Consider the following 24,756-nt stretch of genomic DNA (forward strand, 5'->3'; position numbering starts at 1 on the left):
TATAACACTAAACCTTATGTATTTTTATCACATTAACAAATGTTTTTTTCAAGAAAACATATCATTTTAGCATAATTATTTTAAAAATTACATGTAGTATTATTTTAAGTGAAGAATTTACGTAATTTATTGAGTAAAATGGTTATACAATTAGATATTTTATTAAATAAAAAGATTATGTTTTATTTGTTTGAAGGGTATAATTGTTTAATTAAATACTAACATTAAAAATAAGTATAAAACTAGGTATCCTTATAATATAATGGTATAAATATTAAGATACATAAAAGTTAAAATATTTTATAGAGGTTATAGCATTTTTAATATCTCCATATAACTATATAATACTATCTTTATTGATAATATTTTTTTTAAGCGTTTTATCTTAAATAAGACTACAGGATATAAAAAAAAATAACTTTTAGGTTTATTTATAATCTTTATATTTTTTTATAATTAAATTGAGTTAACTTAATATAACCTATTTCATAAATATAACCTTAACATAATTATAAAGTTTTATGTGTCTAATCTATTTCAGTCACTTGTCAGAATTTAAATCTCTAATTGATGATGAAACAATGTAAAAATGGTTATACTCGTAATTACATCAATTTTCAAGATAATATCTGATTAATGTAATAAAGCAGACATGGTTATTTACTATATACATGGTTCTTCAGCCACATCCTATGCAGTTAATGAGCTGGTTGCTTCTTTTCTCATTAACTTCTTTTGACAGTTTTAGAAATTGTATAATTATTTTTTTTGTTGCAAGGGATTTTGAAAAAAAAAGTACTAATTAGAATTATTATAGGAAAGTTAATAATTATATGTATATAGCTATATTTAAAAATAATTTTAGAAAATATTATATTTATTAAACTGAAGTATTTTTATTATATATAATTATGCATAAGATAAGGTAATTTATATAATAGGGTAAGTTTGGTGGTGACCATTTATGAATCTGGTTTATAAATGAAGAAACGCTCAAAATTTATCTTATTACCAAAGTAGTTTTTTTCAGGATAAATTAGGTCAAGATTGGTTGGATACATTACGATGAATTTAATTGCAATATATTGTGAGGGATATTTTTAAAATGAAAATTCGAGAGAAGAATGATGATCATTTGTGTTTATAATAAGAATGAAAGACAGAAAACATCATTAAATATATGCTTATTGTTATCGAAAAAATTGAAGAAAAATGAGAAACACTTGGTAAGAACTTGTCCCTTAATTTTGATTTTTTTCTTGAAAATTTTGATCACTTTATTCAAAAAGAATAAACTGACAACTCTCTACTTTTCTTGTATAATTATGGTTTTTTTCTTATTTATAATGTTGTGTGTGTATATATATATATTAAATATATTTAATTGTATAAATATTTGTAAGCCTTTAATTAATTAATTAATTATAATGGCTTTAATTATGTAAACTAAAAGCATTATTATTTTTCAATATTGAATTACCTTATTATAATTAATAGCTAATATTTAATTTAGGTTTTAATAATATATATTTATTTTTTAAATAATATAATAAAAATTGGTTACTTAAATTATCTCTCACTAATGAAAATACATTAGCGTATGTTCACATTTTTTATAATAATAATTTTAATAAAATAATTTTTATAATTTAATTGTAAATATTTTTTATTTATCTGGTACGTAGTTTTATAATTAAAAGAAATTTTTAAGTTTAAAGAAATAATCACTTAAAAAGTAAATTGATAAAATAATTATTTTAATTCGACAAAAAATATTTATTTAATGAATAAAATTTTAAAAAAAATGTAAACACAAGAAAGAGAAAATCTCTATATATGTATAAGAAAATGATACTTGAACAACCATTTTTGACAACATTTAGACACGCGCACACGTGTCAAAATCTGAGTGGTCCATTTTCATTTAATTTTTCCAACTGAACCACTCAGATTTTGACACGTGTGCGCGTGTCTAATTGTCAAAAATGGTTGTTCAAGTGTCATTTTCCATATGTATATATGCGTATAGATTTGAATATTTTAACTTAATAAAAAAATCTTACCTATTGGCGGAGATGGGAATCCAGGCCACCATTCACCAGGTGGGCCCCTAAGTCCATTAAAATTTGATAGGTCGAGTTTATTTTGTTTACTCTGCCTAATTTTTTAACTAGTAAGCTTATTGGCTCGTTTTTTTTTTAAATTAAAAATTAAAAAAATTAATATTTTAAAAGTTTAATATTTTCATATTAAATTAATTTAAAAATGTAAATATATAACAATATTTTAACGTAATTATAATAAAATATATTTTTAATTTTTTATATATAAATATATATTTTTAAAAAATTGAAAAAAAATTGACCAATCGAAACACACATTAAAAAAATAAGTCAAAAATTTAATCTATTTTAATATTACACGTTAATCTTATTTATCATAACTTTTTACTTATTAAATAAATCTGATTTGTCATCCTAATTAGAGTAGATGAGTTGAAAATATTAACTTCATCTACCAAACCTCCTATGCCAATTTTAATACTCGTACCTATGTATTGAAAGTAAAATTTTATATTTACTTTTATGTCATATGTTTTATATATAAAATTATCTTTCATCTTTCTATCAAAATTATATAAAAAATGTGTTTATTTTCTAAATATTTATTAATTATTTATTTAATCACATGTAAAAGAAATACGACGATGAAATAAGATATTTTTCCATTATAATAGTAGAAATTAATAAAAAAAAATAATCCCATAAAGTTTGAATAAAATATCAAATAAATACAATATGAATATAGAAAGGAAAAAAAATTGTACTATAATCATCCAAAATTATATATTTATTTTAAAAAGTCAAACGTTATTTATTTATACATTATAATCAATCTGCACACTTTCCTCGTTGTAAGGATTAACTCAAAAAATAGCTATGAATACTAGTTTATTTATTATTTGTAATAAAAATGTGTTAATAGGGCTAATATTGAGAAGAAAAAATGAGTTCGGATTTAAATGGTTTTTTGTTTTACTTCGTGAATATAATTCATCAATGTTTTAAAATCTTAGTACAGATTAATTTTATATATATGTGTGTATGAATCTTGGAACGTTCTTCGATTTTGGTGAGCTTTGAGACTATGTTACTTCAACTTTAAATAATATAAAAGTTGTTTACATGAAAATGATAATCATCCCTCAAAAGTTTATTTATTTGAAAATTTTAAACAGAGTTTAAAAAAATGCATTACATTTTTAAATAAAATCAACGTAAATTTTAAATAGGAATCTAAATTATATCAGAATATAAATAAAAAAAATTTTAACCACTATAAAAAAATCATATAATTATATTTTTATTTTTAAAACTTTTTATAATCTTTTCTAAAAGTATAAATCATTATTTTTATTTCTTTTATTTTTGAATTTCCCATTATCCTATTGCACTTTTAATTATACGCGGAGTGAAACCGATGTTACCCGGACTGAATATTTTTCTATATAGCATGCTAGTACCTTTACATTTTTTTCTTTTCGAATTCAAGTATTATTTATTTATCTTAAATTTAACATTAATTTTATGTATAGAATAGTGCCTTTAGAGTTTGAAAAACAAAATATTCAATGGCTAAAACTAAAATTTAAAAAAATAATTAAAATTTTAGAAGAATAAAAAATATATAAAAATCAAAATCAAAAGTTGAATCGAAAGATACTTAAAATATATTTAAACAAACTTTTCACATGTTTAATTCACTACAAAAAATATTAATATTACTGACGGATTTTTACCGATAGATAAATATCCGTCGATATATTTTAATTTTCGACGGTACCAACAGCTTTTTTATCGACGATCAAAAGTCTTCGGTAAGGCCGTCGGTAAGTGACATGCACATTACCGACGGATTTACCGAAGGCTTTTGGCCGTCGATAAAAAGAGCGGGAATTTTCCCACCCATTATTTCGCTTGACGACATTATCGACAGATTTACTGAAGGCTTCTGACCGTCGGTAAAAAAACGGAAAATTTTCAGCCCAGTTTCGCATCCAGTGCCAATATATGTGGCAAACACTCATTTCTCCTTCTCATTTCTCTCCATCTCAATGTAATACTTCTTCCTATCGCTGCTCTCCACCGCCGCTGCTCTCCACCACCGCTGCTCTCCACCACCACTGCTCTCCACCATCGCTGCTCTCCACCACCGCTGCTCTCCACCACCGCTGCTTTCCACCACCGCTGCTCTCCACCACCGCTGCTCTCCACCACCGCTGCTCTCCACCATCGCTGCTCTCCACCACCGCTGCTCTCCACCACCGTTGCTCTCCACCACCACTGCTCTCCACCACTGCTGCTTTGTTGCAATCCACCATTGTCCACTTTTCAGCCTTTCCGACAACTTCAACTTTTCCTGCGAGCTCAACTTTTCCGGCGATCCATTGCAAAGTTGATTTTTGTGATTAGGAACATTTCTCTTACAAATCTGAGAATTGCAGAGAAACTCTCCATGATTCCCTATGATTTTAACTATTGAAAATAAATTGGTTGTTTGATTCTTTGGAAATTAGTTTGTTACTGGCGTAATGCTTTTTTGGTGGCGGAGTTCATGAAAACGGAAAAAAAAATGACACAGAGGGAGGAAGGAAGAAGAAGAAGATGAACCAGATCGCGGTAATTACCGACGGATTTACCGAAGGCCATAAGCCTTTGGTAATTATCGACGACTTTACCGAAGGTCAAAAGCCTTCGGTAATTACCGACGGCTGAAATATCCGTCGGTAAAGGTTACTGACAACGTTTTTACCGACGATATTTGACCGTCAGTAAGCCGTCGGTAAATAACAATTACCGACGAATTTGATACATTACCGATGAATTAGGACCGTTCGTAATATCAATTATTCTTGTAGGGATTTCTTTATTCCTTTTCTTTTTCAAATTTTAACGATTTTTTTTCTTTGATAAAATTAGGGAATGATGCTATTTTCACTTTGATTATATATATATTTAGATTTATGATTTTTTTTTATAATACAAAACTCTCATCCAATATCCTATAAGAAAGATTTTCATCAATTAAGAAGAATATTAATGACAATATTAATCTAATAACACTCCTGATTTCTTATTAGTTAACAATTTGTATTAACTTTTAAATTATATAACTAATATAATTGATTACGCACAAGACTAGATGTTGAGTTATGTAATATCCCAAATACATTATTGAAACCATGAAGGAAATATAGCATAGTTAATAAGATAGATTAGTTAACTGATTGGAAAATAAATATAAAATCATTTCTATAATAATTCGATGTAACTATAAAACTAACTTTATATATAACAACTACAAGTATCAAAACCAAGTATAAGAATGGTGTCTCAAAAATCACCAAAAAAAAGGATAAACACTAAGAAAATTAAAATACTAAATCTACTAAACATTAGGGCCACCTAAACCTACTTAACCATCACATCATCAAACTCTGCTCACACCCACCAGATATCATCGCCTAAAAGGATAGCACATATAGAACAAACAACCAAGAAATATACAAAAAAGGATAAGCTAATTGTAAAACAATTATACATATTAAGATAAATTCAACATACAATTTCAAGCACACCATTAGTAGAACATCATTTTCATTCACACTTACTGACTTAGAATAGGCCAAACCCCTTACAATATAGTATAAATGTTAAGCCATGGAAGGTTTTGCACATATGTGGTGGAACAACTGACCCATTCAAAGCTGTCACACAAGGTTAGTCCTTAAAAACGACCTTTTCCACAATGAAGAAGAAAGGACCCCAAGCTAGGACCTCTTGCTCCTCTCACGACATGACTCTTCACTCTCGAATTAAGCATGGATGACCATTAGAGTATCAGGATAAACTCTATATCGACTTCTTATTGTTGGGAATCCAAGTGTGAGTCTAAGTCCCACGTTGGATAGAAATGATAAAGTAGAGCAGTATATAGAAATGATAAAGTAGAGTAGTATATAAAAAATGAAAGACCCATTAACCCATTGCCTTAAGGTTTTGGGTAAAGAGTAGTGTCGATCCCTTATATAGTTGGCTCAGATGTTATTGGTGTTTGTGTAACCCACAAGGTAACCTCCTCCTCGATAGACCCAAAAGTTGTATCAAAGTCGATGGTTTGTCTTGGTGACCGGCTCAAACGAGTATAATGATCTCTATACCGAAAGTCTTCCTGACAAAGGGTATCCAAGTAAGCGAGTTTCGTTAAGATACAACAGTTGGAAATGCTTCCGCTAGAGGAGGAGTGTACCTATGTGGAAGGGACTCACCCTTAAGGGGGAGATGCTGGGAATCCAAGTGTGAGTCTAAGTCCGACATTGGATAGAAATGATAAAGTAGAGCAGTATATAAAAAATGAAAGACCCATTAACCCATTGCCTTAAGGTTTTGGGTAAAGAGTGGTGTCGATCCCTTATATAGTTGGCTCAGATGTTATTGGTGTTTGTGTAACTCACAGGGTAACCTCCTCCTCGATAGACCCAACACTTATAACTTATACTAGTCCCACATATAACCACCAATAAGAGATTCCTCCTTGGAATTCCCATTCACAATATTTCATTAATACTTTAATAACCTCATTACACATTGCATCCAAACATATGCAACCATGAAACATCAACAAAAGAATAAAAAACAGCCGAGACAAGTATTACAAAACACCAAAAAACCTTGAGAAAAACCCTGCTGGTTGGCGCTCAACGCTCAGCAACCCGAGATTTAGCGCCCAGACTAGCGCTCAACGCCTTACTACCCGACAGTTGGGGCCCAGACTAGCCCTCAGTGCAATGATAGATTCAATACCTCTATTTCGTTGACCCTAAACACTTCACCCCTAACTTCTAATACTCTCTAGGACCCTAGAAACACTAAGAAATCCCTGGAAACACCATTATAACTTAAATTTGTCACTTCAAACCAAATTAAGCCCTCTACTCAAATTTGTCACTTCATCTCTACCTCTTTTAACATTTATTTCATTTCACAAACTGCATAAACAAGTCTTAAAGGACTCAACAATAGACCATAAACTCTCCAATTCAACCCAGGCCTACTCACTTAGAAATTCACTACCCTAAACCCCTTTTTTGGACCAAAAACCATGCAAATACACCCTAATAATTCCTCTACTCCATAATACACCATATTTTTACTAGTTTAAGGTCTCTAACAAGTCCTAAATGACTTCAAAACAATCCCCATACTTCTATTTTTCTTCAACCACCATTTCTTCAAAACTCACTTACCAAAACCCCCTAATTTCACTCTAAAACAAGTAGAAAATGAACTCAGTTGCTCTCTCTCAATCTAACTTCATAATATAAGAATTTTAGGATGTCAACCAATCATAAACCACCCCCTAACACTTACCAAATTGTATGTTCTACATTAAATTCAATATTCCCAAGAATTGTATACCAATCCTCAATTTAACCAACAAGTGGGATATCAACCTCCCATTTTTACCAACAATAATATCAACACAATTTTACCATTAAATCATTCTCATTTCACCATACATACACTAATATAATTAAATATTAGTCAATCTCAAGAACACACCAATTAAGCACACACAATATGCTATTTTTATTAATTTAACACATAAAAGCTATCACGTAATTACATGCACACTAAATAAAAAATTTCAAATCTTCCTAATAAATATATGTATGAAAACGAATTAGCTTCCCTTAACTTAGGGAAAACTATGACATCTCTAATACAGTCGCCCAAAGTTTCCACGACAAAGAGTTTTAGAAAAGCCTACAAATCACCAGTTGATGATTGGAAACGAACCTTAGAACCTCAAATTTACAAGGAATCAAAGGAGGAACAAATTTTTTTTGTACATGCAAAACAAATTTACATGTATGATCAAAGACCGAGAAAAGAAAGAGAAAAAAGATAGAAACTTGCTCTGTTCACTAGTGTAGTCAAGGGAAACGACAACGGCTGTCACAAAAGTAGGTGGCGTTGTTGGTGCCGCCGGGGGCCTTAACGCAGATGTCCTAGAAGATCTTGTGATCGGAGACGGCCTGGAGGAAAAGAGAGAGTAGTCGTAGCGGCAGCGGTAGGGGTTGAGGTTAGGGTTGTTGTTGGAGGTGGACGGGGGTGGTGTTGATGGCGCCGCACATGTTGGGGAGGGATGTGAGTTCTTCGAAGGCCTGGGTGCTCTCGAGGAGGCGGCGGTGACCAATAGGTAGCGGATCGAGGGAGTAGCGAGGAGGCCGGTGACCATGTTGGTGATTTTGGAGACGAGGTACGGATTGAGGGAGTAGCAGACAATGAGGGTTTTGGCGGAGAGGTCGTGGGCGAGGCGGGAGAGGACCATGGTGATGATGCAGTCGAAGGGTAGGGAGAGATTGGAGAGGGTGATGTGTGGCTTGAGCTTGTCGACGACATTTTTGAAGACGGGGTAGAAGAGGCCGTAGAAGAGGCCGTAGAGGGAGCACCATTGGGCGTCGCCTGGTGGTGTTGGGGTTGTTGGTGGTGGTGACGGCGGCGGCGTTGGGGTTGGGAAGGGAGGAGGAGGGGCGCGGTGAAGAAAATGAGGGGGCGATGGAGGAGGAGACAGAGGCAATGGTGAAGAAAAGGAGGGGGGCGATGGAGGAGGAGTGGAGGAGGGACGAGGGGTTGGCCAGTGGTTGATGAGAGTGAGTCGGAGAGGAGGGAGGTGGTTGGGTCGAGAGAAAATGTGGAGGTGAAAAGGTAATATTAGATTTACCCTCTCTCACCTCCTCTACTGCCTCGGTTGCTCAGATAACCGAGGTAGAACCTTTATATCAGAAAAGTTGTCAGGTGAAAAGTCCTTTTTGCAAGTGGAATCAGAGTTTTTTGACTCGGTTGTTTTAAGAACCGAGGAAGTATCCCCCTTTAGGCATCGGTGCCCGAACAACCGAGGCATATACTTTCGTTAAAACTACGATAATGCCACCACGCTTTTATACGCTTCGGTTTCAGTAAAACCGAGGCGTATATAGCGCGTTAAAAAACCTTTTTTTTACTAGTGATTGTAGACATTGATCGATAGATATTGAAGACAACTCAATAGTGATCCTAGAAACTTCTTGATCATCAAATAAAATGATCAAGGAGTAAGAAAACTTAGAGAGAAGGTAGAGAGAGTTTATAGAATGAGTTCTAGAGAGATGAACTATATTTTAAGTAATGAGACGAGTATATGAAATTCTAATTATATTATCTACTTATTTTAAAATAAAATAATTTGTCTCATTTTTTAAAACACATATATCTAGATTCTTACAATTTGTATATTATTAAAAGAGAATTAAAGTTTTAAAAAAATAATAATTAATATTTTAAAGTTTATAATTGAGTTTTGAATAAAATTAACCTTAAAAATAATTTATCGGTTTAGAAAGTCAATATGTCTATAAATATATAGATACGACTTTGAATAAATATAAAAGATAAAAAATATGCAAAAATAGAGTAAACTCTAAAAGTATAATAAAGAATAATATGCATAAATATGTAGAACTGACTTCTTAAAAATATAAGTTAGTGTTTGAACAAACTGATATAATGTAAATTGTTAGGTTAATCAATACATGATCAAAGTCATTTAATATGTGTTGTTAGATTCATTTAATTAGTATAAGGACACATTCGTTTAATGTATATTGTTAAACTCATGTAATTAGTGTATAGAAAAACTTAAGTAATGTATATTGAAAGACTTGTCTAATCATAAATTGGACAAAGTCGTCAAATGTGTATTAATATATTCATTTAATATATGTATAGAGAGACTCATCCAATATATATTGTTAGACTCTAATCAATGTATAGACAAAATCATTTAATGTGTGTTTCGTTTGACCAATGTATGGACATACTTGTCTAATGTGTATTCTTAGACTCATCTAATCAATGTATGAAATTACTCATAATATTTTTTGCTATATTCATTTAATTAGTATATAAAAAACTTGTCTAATAAATATTGTTAGACATGTGTAATGTTTTTTAGTATGCTCATCTAATCAATATGTGAATAAACTCGTCTAATGTGAATTATTTTTTCTCTTGATAAGAAAAAACTCTAAGTATCTAAGAAGATTTTTATGAACAATATTTATGTTAATATTAATCCAAAACTCTCTTCATTTCTTACTGGTTCACAATTTTTGTATTAACTTTTAAATAATATAATTATACTTAAGTGGTCCCAATTAATTAGGCATGACCTTCACATTGTGCAAGCCTTAACCAGCATTATAATAATAAAATTTGAGACTATTTTTCTAATTTTTTAATTGCATGGTGGCAAAACAAGTCTATAAATAGCCTCCACATTAGAGATGAATTCTCAAGTTTTTCATTCTCCACACCCTTCTTCCATTCTATCTCTTATAACACTTAGACAATGTCTCTACTGCTTTTGTTTGGTTTGGTGTTTCTGAGCCACTTCAATGGTGGATTCAATACACCATTGCCACCTCCAAGCTATGGAGATCATGTATCCATTCTAAGCATAGATGGTGGTGGCATAAGAGGAATTATTCCAGCAACTGTTCTTGATTACTTGGACAAGGCTCTTAAGGTCCCTTTTCTATTATATATATTATCACTGTGTGTGGATTCCTACCTTTTAAGCTTTAAAATTTGTGTATGTATTCTTCCCATAAAGATTTGGTTGATACTATATCCTTTCATGAAAGAATGTTAGCTTTTTAGGCAAAGTTATTAATAATCCTTATAGTTTTCGCCTATGAAAAACTTTTCTTTAAAAGCTACATAGAACTAATACTTAGTTCACTCTCCCCGAGAAGAAACATATGAAGAGGAAATGGAAGTGTTTACACACATTATATATATATATATATATATATATATATATATATAATATATATATATATATATAATTTCCTTAAACAGATGTCTCATTGCAAACTCTTGTAATAACTTTTTGGAATGGTTAGTGCTCTCTTTGGAGTGTTAACATGCATGCTTTATATAGTTTGCTTAAGAAAATAAAAAAGATAAAATAGGGTAGAAAAAAAAGTGAGATATGATAATACTATCACTCAGAAGACCCCTACTTGTATGAATTTAATAATAACTTGTGTATAATTCGAACGATGTTATTCTCTAGTGAATCTACAATTTGATTTTGTTGAATATATTTTAGAGTTTATTGGAAGTTTCACATCGACTAGACTAGAAATAAGACTAAATTATAATATATAAGTGAGGTGCAAATTTCACCTTATAAACCGGTTTTGTGGGATTGAATTAGATTTAAACTCACTTTTTAACCATTAATTGCAACATATGAGATTGTGTTTTTGATGCAGGCTAAGGATCCAAGAACATCGTTGGCAGATTATTTCGATGTAATATCAGGAACAAGCACTGGTGGACTCATGACTCTTATGCTGGCAGCTCCAAACTCATCTCACTCCCATCAACCTCTCTTTACTCCATCGGAAGTCGTACAGTTCTACAAGAAAAATGGTCCCGAAATATTTCGTAGGTATGAGTATAAACCTTGAACAATAATGGAACACCAGTTGATATAACTATGTTTATCTTACAAAGTTGAAACAACTTTCTAAGACCAAATTAATTATCTTATGTCACTTTGTGGGTTTGGTATAACAATAATGTATAACTATGTTCATACGCTGATCCCTAAGTTTTGAGGAATGTGTTTGATGAGGAATCTGTCAAAGAAAAATGTATATTTTTCGTTGATATCTTATGGGATTCTTATGTTATACGGTGTTAATTAGAGTTAATACACTCTTCAAATTAAAGTATTGTAGGAGAAAAATTCATTTAAAAGATGAATCTCTTTTACTTTTTTGTTAAACGTTTTGACTCTTGCGATGCAACAATATGCAGACAACATTCGTTAACTTGTCCCAAATACGATGGAGAGTTCTTAAAACAAAAAACTGTTGAGTTATTGAGAGAAACACGACTGAACGAGACATTGACGAACGTGGTAATACCAACCTTTGACGAGAAGAAAATCCAACCAGTTATATTCTCAAACTACAAGGTTAGCATTTTATAATAAAATTGTGTACATGTTTTCATGAAAATGTGTTAAAAAATTGAATATTTTTGGTGTTCTTGGATGATGCAGCTGAAGACAGAAAGTTACTTGAATGCGAAACTGTCAGATATAGGTCTTGGCACTTCGGCTGCACCAACTTATCTTCCATCCCACGAATTTCAGAACGATGGTGTTAAATTTGATTTGATCGATGGTGCTATGGCTGCTAACAATCCAGTAAATATTCATCAATAACTTAAATTTTATATATATATATATATATATATATATATATATATATATATTATTACACGTGGATGGATATATGAATAACTTGAGTTTATTTTTACATATTTTTGTTCACTCTTTTTTTCTAATTTTTCAACCCTTGTAATATATAGATTATTTGTTTTTAGTCACTGTGAATTTTTTTCAAAGGGAGTAATCTGAAATAAAAGTATTATGTAGATCAAAATAAACAAAGAAATAAATATTTTACAGAAACAAAAATAAAATATCAAGAATCAAAAGAAAAAATATCGGATGGATGTTTGTAAGCTTTTACTACAGTATATAAGCTGAACCAAAGCATTAATTTTGAGGACTAAAAACATGTTTATTGAAGTTCTTCAAAAGTATTCATTTATAATCCTGCCTTTATCTTTGTTTAGTGTATAATGTCAACTGATTCACACTCTTCAAAATATTAATTCTAATAATTTATTTCAGTTAATTTCTTCTCACCTATTTAGCAAATGTTTAAAGAGGATATTGATTATGTAGTTTATGATTATCCCTGTTTTCTCTACCATAATAAGAAAGAGACATTTTCAAGTAAAAAAAATTAATTAATTAAAAGTATTTAGAATCAATATTAATAGTATATATATACATAATAAAAAAAAACATAAATTAAAGGGGTATTTGAGTGCTGTAGCCTTTTACATACCTAAAAGCAAAGGTTAAAAACCATAGATATAAACTAAAATGTGAATGTAACACCCACAACCTGTTATAGTATGCTAACATGTTTCTTTTACATAATAAAAGTAACTCTTAACTGAAAGGTTGCATTCAGAATTAATTGGAATGCATATGAACATATATGATGAATGAGAAGTTTGGGAAGATGAAATGAAATTTGATAACAGGCTTTGGTGGCTGTGAGTGAAGTGATACAACACACTGGGAACAAAGAAATCATGTTGCTGTCATTAGGAACTGGAATAACAGCAAATAACAAGTTAGGTGGCATTTTTGATGGCGTGTGTCAACTTGGATGGCTAATGAACAGCTTTGATGTTTTTAGTGAGGCTTTGTATAGTACAGACATGACCCATTACTACCTTGCCACAATGTTCTCTGGCCTCGTACCTCAGGATAACTACCTTCGAATTGAGGTAAATATCAGTTACAAAAACTGATTTTAAACTACACAATATGAATAATTTTTTGTAGTGAGAGTTTTCTTAGAACAAGTAGAGATTGAATCTACATGATGACGATGTAATTACAGGAGTATAACCTTGATCCATCTATGGAAGAAATGGACGATGCTTCACCCAAAAACATGGATAAGCTTGAAAAGGTTGGAAAGAACCTGTTGTCCCAGAGTGTTCGCAGGATGAATATTAATACTTTTGTACCAGTTCCACTGGACCAAACAAATGCTCAAGCTCTTGACAGGTTCGTACACAGTGTGTTGTGCAAAAGTTTAAGTCTTTTCTCTTGCCATAGCTAGAAAGAAGTAGAAATTCTATGTTTGTAAGGTTGTCGGTGTTACAAAATGACCCAATTGATTACCCATCATTGAATGCTGACTGTGAGAGACAATTTCTGTTTTTGTTTTTCAATTTGACTAAGGTTGGCTGATAAACTGTATGCTGAGAGGCTGTTGCGTCTGAAAAGGAAATCTATGGAAAAGGGAAGAAGACCATTTATTGGAACTGTTGAAGCAAATTCCAATCGAATCTCAGCAGCTTAAGCTCTGTTAATTAGTGACTTGTATGAATAAATGTCACTATGATGACCTTCTATTATGCTGTGTGTTACTGTCATGTTTGCTGTAATAATGTTTCATGCTTTTAGGGTTCTAAGCAACTCCTGATTGCATGGACAATGGATAAAAGAATATGGATGTTTTGGAGTTCTTTGTAACTCCTATCAATCAATGATATTTCATAGTTGATTATTATTGCTTTTCTTTTGTGTGAGATTGAGATTATTTATTTAGGGCAACATAGGCAGTCTGCATATGTCACTACACAACTTTTGCAGTAATATTAAAAGCAATTACTACAATTTGAACACAGTTATGGATTACTATATATATTGATAGAGTTTTAAGAAAATTGTGTATAAAAAATTGTCTTTGTATATTATATAAAACAATGATTACATTAAGAAAATTAGGTTTATGGAAAAGTAATTACAAAAAATATCCTTAAAAAAATACAGTTTATATTAATAAAATGAAAGTAAAAAAAAAATTAATGATGGCGAAAATAAGTAGTGGATAATTCGTTACATCTTATTAAATGTGATTTAGAAATTATAAATAAGACTTTGAGAAAAAATCAATTATATTAGTAATTAGAAAGGTAAGATAGAATATATATATATATATATATATTATATATATATATATATATATATATATATAGGATGAAATATTTAATATTAAGAAGAAAAATGAGTTTGGATTTGATTGGTTATTTTGTTTTAAGTTTTTGAGTTCGTGAATAAAATTCATCAATGTTTTAAAATCTTTGTTACGAATAATTTAATTGGATGAAGTAATAAATGTGCGTACCTCTGCATTTTTTTATTTCCAAATTAAATAATATGGTTTATCTTAAAATTAATACTAATTTCAGGTATAGAATAGAGACTTCAGAGTTGGAAAGAGAAAAATATTTGATGACTAAAACTGGAATTTAACAATAGAAACATAATTTAAAATTTTAGAAGAATAAACAAATATGTACTTTTTATCCTAATATATTAAAGTAAAATTTCCACAGGCTTAATTTATTTGTTCTTTTCTTTAAATTTTTTTATCATTTTTTCCTTCACTTTGACTATGGAGTTAGATTTTTAATACAAAAGTCTGACTCAATATTCTATAAGAGTTTTTTTTTTTAATCCAATCTATGCTGCACTGTCCTAATATATCAATATATATTATTCATTTTTTTAGATGTTTTTTTCTGTTAGTGAAGGAATTGTGACGATTTTATTGATACATAATAACAGAGGAGACAATGATTCTACAAGATGGAGAATAAAGTATGGTCAATTTATTCAATCAAGAAATTAACAATAACTGCAATTGTTTGATTGGAAATTTTTTGCAGAAATTAACAATAACTGCAAGGATGAGGATATTAGAGATCTTTTTACTTAGTTCCTGTTTTTCTGTTTTTTTTCTTTGTTTTTGTATAGTTTATAGGATAGGATTGGAAATCTATGAATTTAAATCTCACATTAAATAAAGATTAAAAAAATTAAATAAAGAATAGGAAAATTCATTCTTTTAAAGTTTTGGATTAAAATTATCATCTTATTTTTTATACGTAGTTATTCAGTACTTATTGATGTCAACTATGTATGGACTGAAATATCTTACAAAAATCATGTACTAATATATTTTATTTGTTAACAAAAAAAATGAAAAAGAAAACAATGAATATGTTACTATTAACTAATATTTGAATAGTCAAAGTTAAATAGAAAGAGAGAGTGTTTGTGTTTTTTAATTAATTATGTGGTAACTCATTTGGACTGTTTTGAGTCATCATAATTTATATATAATTCTTATTTCTTCAAATAATAAAGAACTTCACATTTAAATGGTTAATATAAATATAAATTTGTAAAGTTCTATATCATGGAATGATTGTCCAAAATTTATGATTTTCATTCTTAAATGTAAATAAAAGTAAAAAAAAAAAGAATTTGAGACAATTTATTTAATTTTTTAAAGGAATGTATGAGGCTGATGAATTTAGTTCATTTTCCACAAAGAAACAACATATGAAGAGGAAATGGAATTAGGTATATATATAATTTTCATAAACAGTTAACATGCTCTATATAATTTGCTTAATAAATGGGGGAGAAGAAAAAAGTTAAGTATGATAATTGTATCACTTACTTGTATGAATTTAATAACTTGTCTATAATTTTAATTGATGTTATTCACTATTGAATTGATGTTCTCATTTTAGTTTGGTTGAATATAGCTTTTTTTTTAATCAATAAAATAATGATATATTTATAAATAGAGTTTTTTTTTTATCCACAAAAAAATTATACCTAAATAATACTTGAGGTATACATTATATTATCAATAAGAATTGTGATAGTTCATCTCTTTAATTACAATTCTTTTTAACCAATCTTTGTTGGGAAAGTTATATCATGAACCTTCACAATTGTTCTGAAGCTTTTTTGTATAATGATTTATACACTCCTAGTCATTTCCATGTAAATCTACATCAAGCATAGTATATTTCAAACAACCTCGTCACAGAAGATTAATTAATTCACTTTTGAGCTATTTAAGCAAAAAGAATATACCTAACCAACAGATAAAAATTAAGATATATTAGAAAATGTAAAAAAATCTGTATACTGTGTTGCATTATATTTTCACAGGACTGCTCAAGATTTCACGAGACAACCTTATAAAAATATTGAATACATTAATTGTAACATTTGAGGTTGTGTTTGAGTTGCAGGCTAAGGATCCAACAACATCGTTGGCGGATTATTTCGATGTGATATCAGGAACAAGCACCGGTGGACTCATGACTCTTATGTTAACAGCTCCAAGCTCACCTGGTTCCAATCAACCTCTTTTTACTCCATCAGAAGTCGTACAGTTCTACAAGGAAAATGGTCCTCATATATTTAAACTCAGGTAAGAATGAAGCTCGTAAAACTTGTGTTAACATACTCATAACAAATATTTGAGACATGTTATATCATCATAGTTAAATTATAAACTTAGCAGAAGTATATGTAGTTGGGTAAACTTTAATAAAAATGGTTTAATTATTACCTTTGCATTAAAAAGAAATGATACTATAACACACTCTTACATTCATTTGACACAGGATATAAGGGTAAAATAGTTATAAAAGTGTAAAATTTTATATTTTTTCAAAGAGTAAAAATTCTTTGACACATCTAAATATTTTACATTCATTTAACACTACCTTTATTTACTTTTTATTCTCTTCTTTCTTAAAACAATACAGAAGTTTACACTTTTTTAACCATTTTATCCTTGTAGTGTGTGTCAAAGGAATGTAAAAGTGTATCATGATATCATTACCCTTTTTCAAAAAAGGAGGAAAAAATAAGTAAAAATTATGTCAAATGAATATAAAAAATTTAGGTGTGTCAAATGACTATAAAAAATTTAGGTGTCTCAAAAAAATCATTTTTCTTACCTTAATCAGTTTGCTGAAAGGTTTTGGTTCTTGTGATGCAAAACCATGCAGGCCTCTCTGGGATCCTATCAGATGTCCCAAGTATGATGGAATGTTCTTACGAAACAAAGCTAGAGAGTTATTGAAAGAGACACGACTGAATCAGACGTTGACGAACGTGGTAATAACATCTTTCGATGAGCGGAAAATCTACCCAGTTATATTCTCAAGCTTCAAGGTTCGAATGGTAGAAATTGTGTATATTATATAGTGTGATATGAATAACCCTTTTGTGATGGCTAAGTGTTTGTGGTGGTTTTGATGATGATGCAGCTGAAGACACAAACTTACTTGAATGCGTTGCTCTCAGACATAGGTCTTGCCACTTCGGCTGCACCAACTTTTTTTCCATCCCACGAATTTCAGAACGATGGTGTTAAATTTGATTTGATCGATGGTGCTATGGCTGCTAACAATCCAATAAATATATATTCATCACTATCTCAGATTTAAATCTATATTTTGTGAATAAAAAGCAATTTAATATCTTTATTTTTTTACATATATTGACAAATGGTAGTAGTAAGATTTTAACCTAGTTAAGACCTAGAGATTGTTTTGCAAGAAATATGTAGAAATAACTGAAGAGTTTGATTGAATACTTTAGGCCCTGGTTGCTGCGAGTGAAGTGATACAACACAGTGGAGATAAGGAAATTTTGATGCTGTCATTAGGAACTGGAATACCCAAACCTAAGGAGAAGTTAGGTGGCATCTTTGATCTTGGCTGCCAAGCTTCATGGCTACCTTTTCACATTGATGTTATCAGTGAAGTTGCATTCAGCACAGACATGACTCATTACTATCTTGCAACAATCTTCCCTGGCCTCTTACCTGACGAAAACTATCTTCGAATTCAGGTATATGCTTAGCTTTTTCTGCATAATGTTTTCCTATACTTATTATAGAAGAAAACAAAACAAAATAATTAATTTAACATGTAAAAGTTAAAATTATTGATTATATATATGTAATTGCAGGAGTATAACCTCCCTCCATCCATGAATGAAATGGATGATGCTTCTAAAAAGAACATGGATAACCTTGAAAAGGTGGGAAAGGGTCTGTTGACCCAAAAAGTCAAGAGGATGAATGTGAATACATTTGAGCCATTTGAACTAGACCACACAAATGCTCAAGCTCTTGACAGGTGCCTACACTCACTTTCTGTAGTTTTTTTTTCCACAGTAACTAATATGTGTGTGTATATATATAATTAGTTGATTATATATTGAATGCTAATTTTGAGAGGATGTTTGTGTTCAAGGTTGGCTGAGAAAGTATTTGCAGAAAGGCAGTTGCGTCTGAAAAGGAAGTATATGGAAGAAGGAGGAAGACCTTTGGTTGAAACTGTTCAAGTTCTTTCTGATTGAAGAAGAGCAACTTGAGTATTATGAATAAATGTTATGTGTGTGATATTATATTATGTTGTGTACGTTTGTTGTAATATATGTGTGATGTGTGGGATAAGGTTGAATGCTTTGGGGTTGTATGTAACTCCCATTTGCAGGAACCATGGATCATGTAATAAGGTTGAATGCTTTTGAGTTGTCTGTAACTTCATTGCTAGGACTATGTATTATTAAAAGTGATCCCTTGTTTGGTGCTTTTCTTTTGTGTTTTATATGATTTCCTTGTCCAATATTATTTATGAATGCAAAAACTGACGAGGAGAAAGTATTTGGGAGAAAAATCAGAGCTCGTTGATGCAGGAATTACCGATAAACATTACATTATATCTGAAACATACCGATATACAGAAATATTTATACATAATCTTAATCTACCATTTCCAATATTTGATAGTCTCTTTGTTGTATCTCACCATCATTTACAATATCTTCTATATACAAAGTCATATATATATATATCAAAACACCACAAAGATGTAAAAGATAAAAGAAAAATTCTATCACAATTTTATAAAGATTTAAATAAATTTTATAGTACTAATTTAAAACATGTGAGTTTCATCATTTAACACTCCACGTCATATCATTTATATAAATATAATCTTCTTTTAGAACTTTAACATGATTTAAACTCATTTTCCAGAATACTCATATATTGTTATCTGAGTCCGTTTATCAAATTAAAAGTTAAACATATATTAGAACAATGTAGATTGAAGTACAAGTTGCTCGTATACTTAGAAAATCATTTAGGGTGGAAAGGTTTAGTAATTTAGTAGAGTTAATTGGGGTTGTATGTGTAAACACAGTTTTGACTTAAAAGAGGAGCGTTAGAGATAATGTCAAAGTTGGTTTTAATGAGAGTGTGGTTTTTGCTTAAGCTTAAATATTATTCATTTTTTTAGCATACATATTTATAAGCATTGAAACTTAAATTTGGACGGAAAGGTAAAAACTAAATTTAGGTCTCGTGAAAATAATAACAAGAGAGAAAAACCATGTAAAAACCTACATTTGTGATGTATAAGAAAAAAGTATAAAAAGAAAAGTATTTTGTGCATGAATGACACATAATATTCTATCATTATCCTTCCTTTGTGAGTCTAAAAATTGACAACTTACGACACTACCAGACACTCTTTCTAGAATACCACTCTACCTACCAATACTTAGCTACTCCATTACGGTTAAGTGCAAAACCTATCAACACAACATATTCTAATAATATCTCTTTTAATCTATTGGATTACAAGCCGACCATGAGTTAAATAAATACATGCAATTAGTTTAATTGTAAATAACCTAATTCTTTTATACAAAAGATGGCACACATTTCATGATTATGAGATAATAACATCAATAACACATGTGAGGTATTATAAACTAGGTTGTGTACTTATAAACCCTAATGGAGTAGTAAAGCAGAGTAGATAGTGTCTATACTCATAAATAAGGAAAGACAATGATAGTAATAGTATGTATCATTCATGCATTTTTATTTTTATTTTCTTTGTATTAGATGACAAACTGAATTATGTCATTCTTGTAAATATATATATATATATATAATATATATATATATATATATATTTATTTATATATCCCTATTCAAATCAAGTTTTCATGAAACACATTTATAAATGCTCTAATAAGCTTCAATACTCTAGACAACTTAAAACATAAATTTGTTTAAACAATTCCACTTATTATTTTAAAAAGTTTAAACAAATACATAAAAATATTATATTTTCGAAAGTAGGGATGTCAAAATAGGTTGGAATTCTGATAAGTGTCAAAAATTACATATATTGAGCACTTATTTTAATCTCCTTTGATGTGTTTATGAAGTTAAATCTCGTGAAAAGTTGTATAAATTGTATATATAATTGATTTTATATCGATATGAATGTTTTTATGTGTTTATTTTGCATATGAATAAGGATTTGAGAAGATAAAAAATTTCTGAAATTTCTACTATTCACTATTCACTATTCATCTGACACTATTCACGTGTTGATTGGCACGGTTCATAGTTGACCGGCACTATTCACATGTTGACTTTCTCGCACAGCGAGTTGACCAGCTCACCTAGCGATTGGCTCGCCCAGCAACGAGACTCTGCTCGCCCAGCAAAGAGACACTGTAAAAGAAGATGTTTTAATAGAACAAAATAGTGTAGATTTATCCATTTAAAACTCTAATCTTAAAAAAGAATAACAAACACAAAAATTATCAATATTAAACTCAATCAAATCACCCAATATTGCAGCCCCTAACTAGAAATTACATGGTTACTCTCCTAGCCTAACACTTTTGTGAAAGCAATAGTTTTGTTCAAAAAAATTGTCTTAGAAAGATTTCAAGTTTTGTGTACAAAACTTTTCATGAGAACGATTTTCAATTTGTCTACAAATAAATCAATAAATATTTTCAGTATACTGAAGACTTGATAATTATGTATCATTAGAAAGTTTGCAATTTTTTTAGAAATTTTTTATAAAGGATTTATAGTTTTGTCAAGAAATGCTTTTGTAAAGGTATGTAGCTTTTTTCCTAAAATATGCATGCTGATTAGAATCAACATTGCGTATTGCATAATTAGAGAGAGGTTAGTCTTGATCATTATTTTTGTACAATGACATCGTTGATACATGTGTGGTAGGATATGACTTGGCCGAACTCGTTTTAGTGATGACTTTCACCTTGAGTATTCTTGAGTTGTTAATGAAAATTATGTGAAAGTTGCTAATAACGAGTCTGATTTGCAATAATTGTGAGGGTTGATGACGGATCACTAGTGCAATAAAGACTTTTTATATCGATTAGAAAATGTTTTTTATGCCGATTCTGAAACCGACATACATGAAAACGCTATAAAAAGTTTTCACTTGCTATGCAGGTTATTAACATAAACGACATAAAAGCTTTTGTAGGCTTCATCATTACCATCACTACAACTTTTTATAAGTTAGTTCTAGGTAGAATTGATACAGAAAGTCTTCTAATTCATTACAAAATTGTCACCACTCCAATTGTCTATGTCGATTCTAGTATAACCAGTATATAAAGTTTTAATATATTAAGAAAATGTCACGACGTTAATTTTTAGTTCTCCATGATCAACTGTAATTTTTAGTCCTCTATGATCAACGACGTTATTTTTTTCTTGACGTGGCTAACNCCTCAATTCGAAGATAGTTTTCGTCAGGTAAGAGGCCAGGGAAGATTGTTGCAAGATAGTAATGAGTCATGTCTGTGCTGAATGCAACTTCACTGATAACATCAATGTGAAAAGGTAGCCATGCAGCTTGGCACCCAATATCAAAGATGCCACCTAACTTCTCCTTAGGTTTGGGTATTCCAGTTCCTAATGACAGCATCAAAATTTCCTTATCCCCACTGTGTTGTATCACTTCACTCGCAGCAACCAGGGCCTAAAGTATTCAATCAAACTCTTCAGTTATTTCTACATATTTCTTGCAAAACAATCTCTAGGTCTTAACTAGGTTAAAATCTTACTACTACCATTTCTCAATATATGTAAAAAGATAAAGAAGATATTAAATTGCTTTTTATTCACAAAATATAGATTTAAATCTGAGATAGTGATGAATATATATTTACTGGATTGTTAGAAGCCATAGCACCATCGATCAAATCAAATTTAACACCATCGTTCTGAAATTCGTGGGATGGAAAAAAAGTTGGTGCAGCCGAAGTGGCAAGACCTATATCTGAGAGCAACGCATTCAAGTAAGTTTGTGTCTTCAGCTGCATCATCATCAAAACCACCACAAACACTTAGCCATCACAAAAGGGTTATTCATATCACACTATATAATATACACAATTTCTACCATTCTAACCTTGAAGCTTGAGAATATAACTGGGTAGATTTTCTGCTCATCGAAAGATGTTATTACCACGTTCGTCAACGTCTGATTCAGTCGTGTCTCTTTCAATAACTGTCTAGCTTTGTTTCGTAAGAACACTCCATCATACTTCGGACATCTGATAGGATCCCAGAGAGGTCTGCATGGTTTTGCATCACAAGAACCAAAACCTTTCAGCAAACTGATTAAGGCAAACGTAATAACTAAACCATTTTTATTAAAGTTTACCCAATTACATATACTTCTGCTAAGTTTATAATTTAACTATGATGATATATATAACATGTCTCAAATATTTGTTATGAGTATGTTAACACAGGTTTTACGAGCTTCATTCTTACCTGAGTTTAAATATATGAGGACCATTTTCCTTGTAGAACTGTACGACTTCTGATGGAGTAAAAAGAGGTTGATTGGAACCAGGTGAGCTTGGAGCTGTTAACATAAGAGTCATGAGTCCACCGGTGCTTGTTCCTGATATCACATCGAAATAATCCGCCAACGATGTTGTTGGATCCTTAGCCTGCAACTCAAACACAACCTCAAATGTTACAATTAATGTATTCAATATTTTTATAAGGTTGTCTCGTGAAATCTTGAGCAGTCCTGTGAAAATATAATGCAACACAGTATACAGATTTTTTTACATTTTCTAATATATCTTAATTTTTATCTGTTGGTTAGGTATATTCTTTTTGCTTAAATAGCTCAAAAGTGAATTAATTAATCTTCTGTGACGAGGTTGTTTGAAATATACTATGCTTGATGTAGATTTACATGGAAATGACTAGGAGTGTATAAATCATTATACAAAAAAGCTTCAGAACAATTGTGAAGGTTCATGATATAACTTTCCCAACAAAGATTGGTTAAAAAAAATTGTAATTAAAGAGATGAACTATCACAATTGTTATTGATAATATAATGTATACCTCAAGTATTATTTAGGTATAATTTTTTTGTGGATAAAAAAAAACTCTATTTATAAATATATCATTATTTTATTGATTAAAAAAAAAGCTATATTCAACGAAACTAAAATGAGAACATCAATTCAATAGTGAATAACATCAATTAAAATTATAGACAAGTTATTAAATTCATACAAGTAAGTGATACAATTATCATACTTAACTTTTTTCTTCTCCCCCATTTATTAAGCAAATTATATAGAGCATGTTAACTGTTTATGAAAATTATATATATACATAATTCCATTTCCTCTTCATATGTTGTTTCTTTGTGGAAAATGAACTAAATTCATCAGCCTCATACATTCCTTTAAAAGGATAAGACTAGTATAGTTAAACAAATATTTCATGTGGGAAGAATACACATAAAATTTTTTAAAGCTTAAAAAGTTGGAAGCCACACACAGTGATAATATAATAGAAATTAGACCTTAAGAGCTTTGTCCAAGTAAACAAGAACAGTGGCAGGAATAATTCCTTTGATGCCACCACCATCTATGCTGAGAATGGACACATGATCACCATAGCTTGGAGGTGGTAATGGTGTGTTGAATCCAGCCATGAATTGGCTGAAAAGCATCAAAGCAAACAAGAGAAAAGGAGACATTCTAAGAGAGAATAGAAGAAGGGTGTGAAATGGAGAATGATGAACTTGAGGATTCCTCTCTATTGTGGAGGCTATTTATAGACTTCTTCTTTGGCCACCATGCAAGTAGAAAAATTTTTAAAAAATAAATAAATTGTCTCAAATTCTTTTTTTTTTTTTTACTTTTATTTACATTTAAGAATGAAAATCATAAATTTTGGACAATCATTCCATGATGTAGAACTTTACAAATTTATATTTATATTAACCATTTAAATGTGAAGTTCTTTATTATTTGAAGAAATAA

The 24,756-nt window shown here is 30.2% G+C and overlaps 3 protein-coding genes and 1 pseudogene across 3 annotated transcripts; 2 read left to right on the plus strand and 2 right to left on the minus strand.

Annotated features, from left to right (window-relative positions):
* Positions 1-7,996: 7,996 nt before the first annotated feature.
* Positions 7,997-8,750, minus strand: LOC148195565 (uncharacterized; annotated as a pseudogene).
* A 1,670-nt stretch (positions 8,751-10,420) lies between these two features.
* LOC124822626 (patatin-like protein 2) lies at positions 10,421-14,284 on the plus strand. The gene is made up of 7 exons (XM_047294656.2): positions 10,421-10,629; positions 11,384-11,562; positions 11,934-12,093; positions 12,181-12,327; positions 13,242-13,490; positions 13,607-13,776; positions 13,954-14,284. Exons 1-7 carry the CDS (start codon positions 10,453-10,455, stop codon positions 14,072-14,074), a joined length of 1,203 nt encoding a protein of 400 aa, XP_047150612.2. The 5' UTR covers positions 10,421-10,452; the 3' UTR covers positions 14,075-14,284.
* Positions 14,285-15,366: 1,082 nt separating this feature from the next.
* LOC148195566 (patatin-like protein 1) lies at positions 15,367-18,960 on the plus strand. Its single transcript, XM_088095241.1, has 7 exons — positions 15,367-15,378; positions 16,833-17,014; positions 17,601-17,766; positions 17,862-18,007; positions 18,195-18,447; positions 18,568-18,737; positions 18,855-18,960. Exons 1-7 carry the CDS (start codon positions 15,367-15,369, stop codon positions 18,958-18,960), a joined length of 1,035 nt encoding a protein of 344 aa, XP_087951367.1.
* A 3,194-nt stretch (positions 18,961-22,154) lies between these two features.
* LOC148195567 (patatin-like protein 2) lies at positions 22,155-24,482 on the minus strand. Its single transcript, XM_088095242.1, has 5 exons — positions 24,294-24,482; positions 23,234-23,415; positions 22,866-23,031; positions 22,624-22,770; positions 22,155-22,433 (listed from the first exon to the last, which is right to left on the minus strand). Exons 1-5 carry the CDS (start codon positions 24,468-24,470, stop codon positions 22,155-22,157), a joined length of 951 nt encoding a protein of 316 aa, XP_087951368.1. The 5' UTR covers positions 24,471-24,482.
* Between the last annotated feature and the right edge of the window lie 274 nt (positions 24,483-24,756).

This window comes from Vigna umbellata, chromosome 7 (assembly GCF_029865625.1).
Source record: "Vigna umbellata cultivar VRB3 chromosome 7, Vumbellata_1.0, whole genome shotgun sequence".
NCBI classification, from domain to species: Eukaryota; Viridiplantae; Streptophyta; class Magnoliopsida; order Fabales; family Fabaceae; genus Vigna; species Vigna umbellata.

Excerpts from the sequence above, each read along its gene's own strand:
- LOC124822626 (XM_047294656.2), top strand. The coding sequence starts at position 10,453 with ATGTCTCTACTGCTTTTGTTTGGTTTGGTGTTTCTGAGCCACTTCAAT. Across the intron at positions 12,094-12,180 it reads TTATATTCTCAAACTACAAG|CTGAAGACAGAAAGTTACTT; the intron begins GTTAGCATTTTA and ends TGGATGATGCAG. Across the intron at positions 12,328-13,241 it reads CTATGGCTGCTAACAATCCA|GCTTTGGTGGCTGTGAGTGA; the intron begins GTAAATATTCAT and ends ATTTGATAACAG.
- LOC148195566 (XM_088095241.1), top strand. Across the intron at positions 17,767-17,861 it reads TTATATTCTCAAGCTTCAAG|CTGAAGACACAAACTTACTT; the intron begins GTTCGAATGGTA and ends ATGATGATGCAG. Across the intron at positions 18,448-18,567 it reads AAAACTATCTTCGAATTCAG|GAGTATAACCTCCCTCCATC; the intron begins GTATATGCTTAG and ends ATGTAATTGCAG.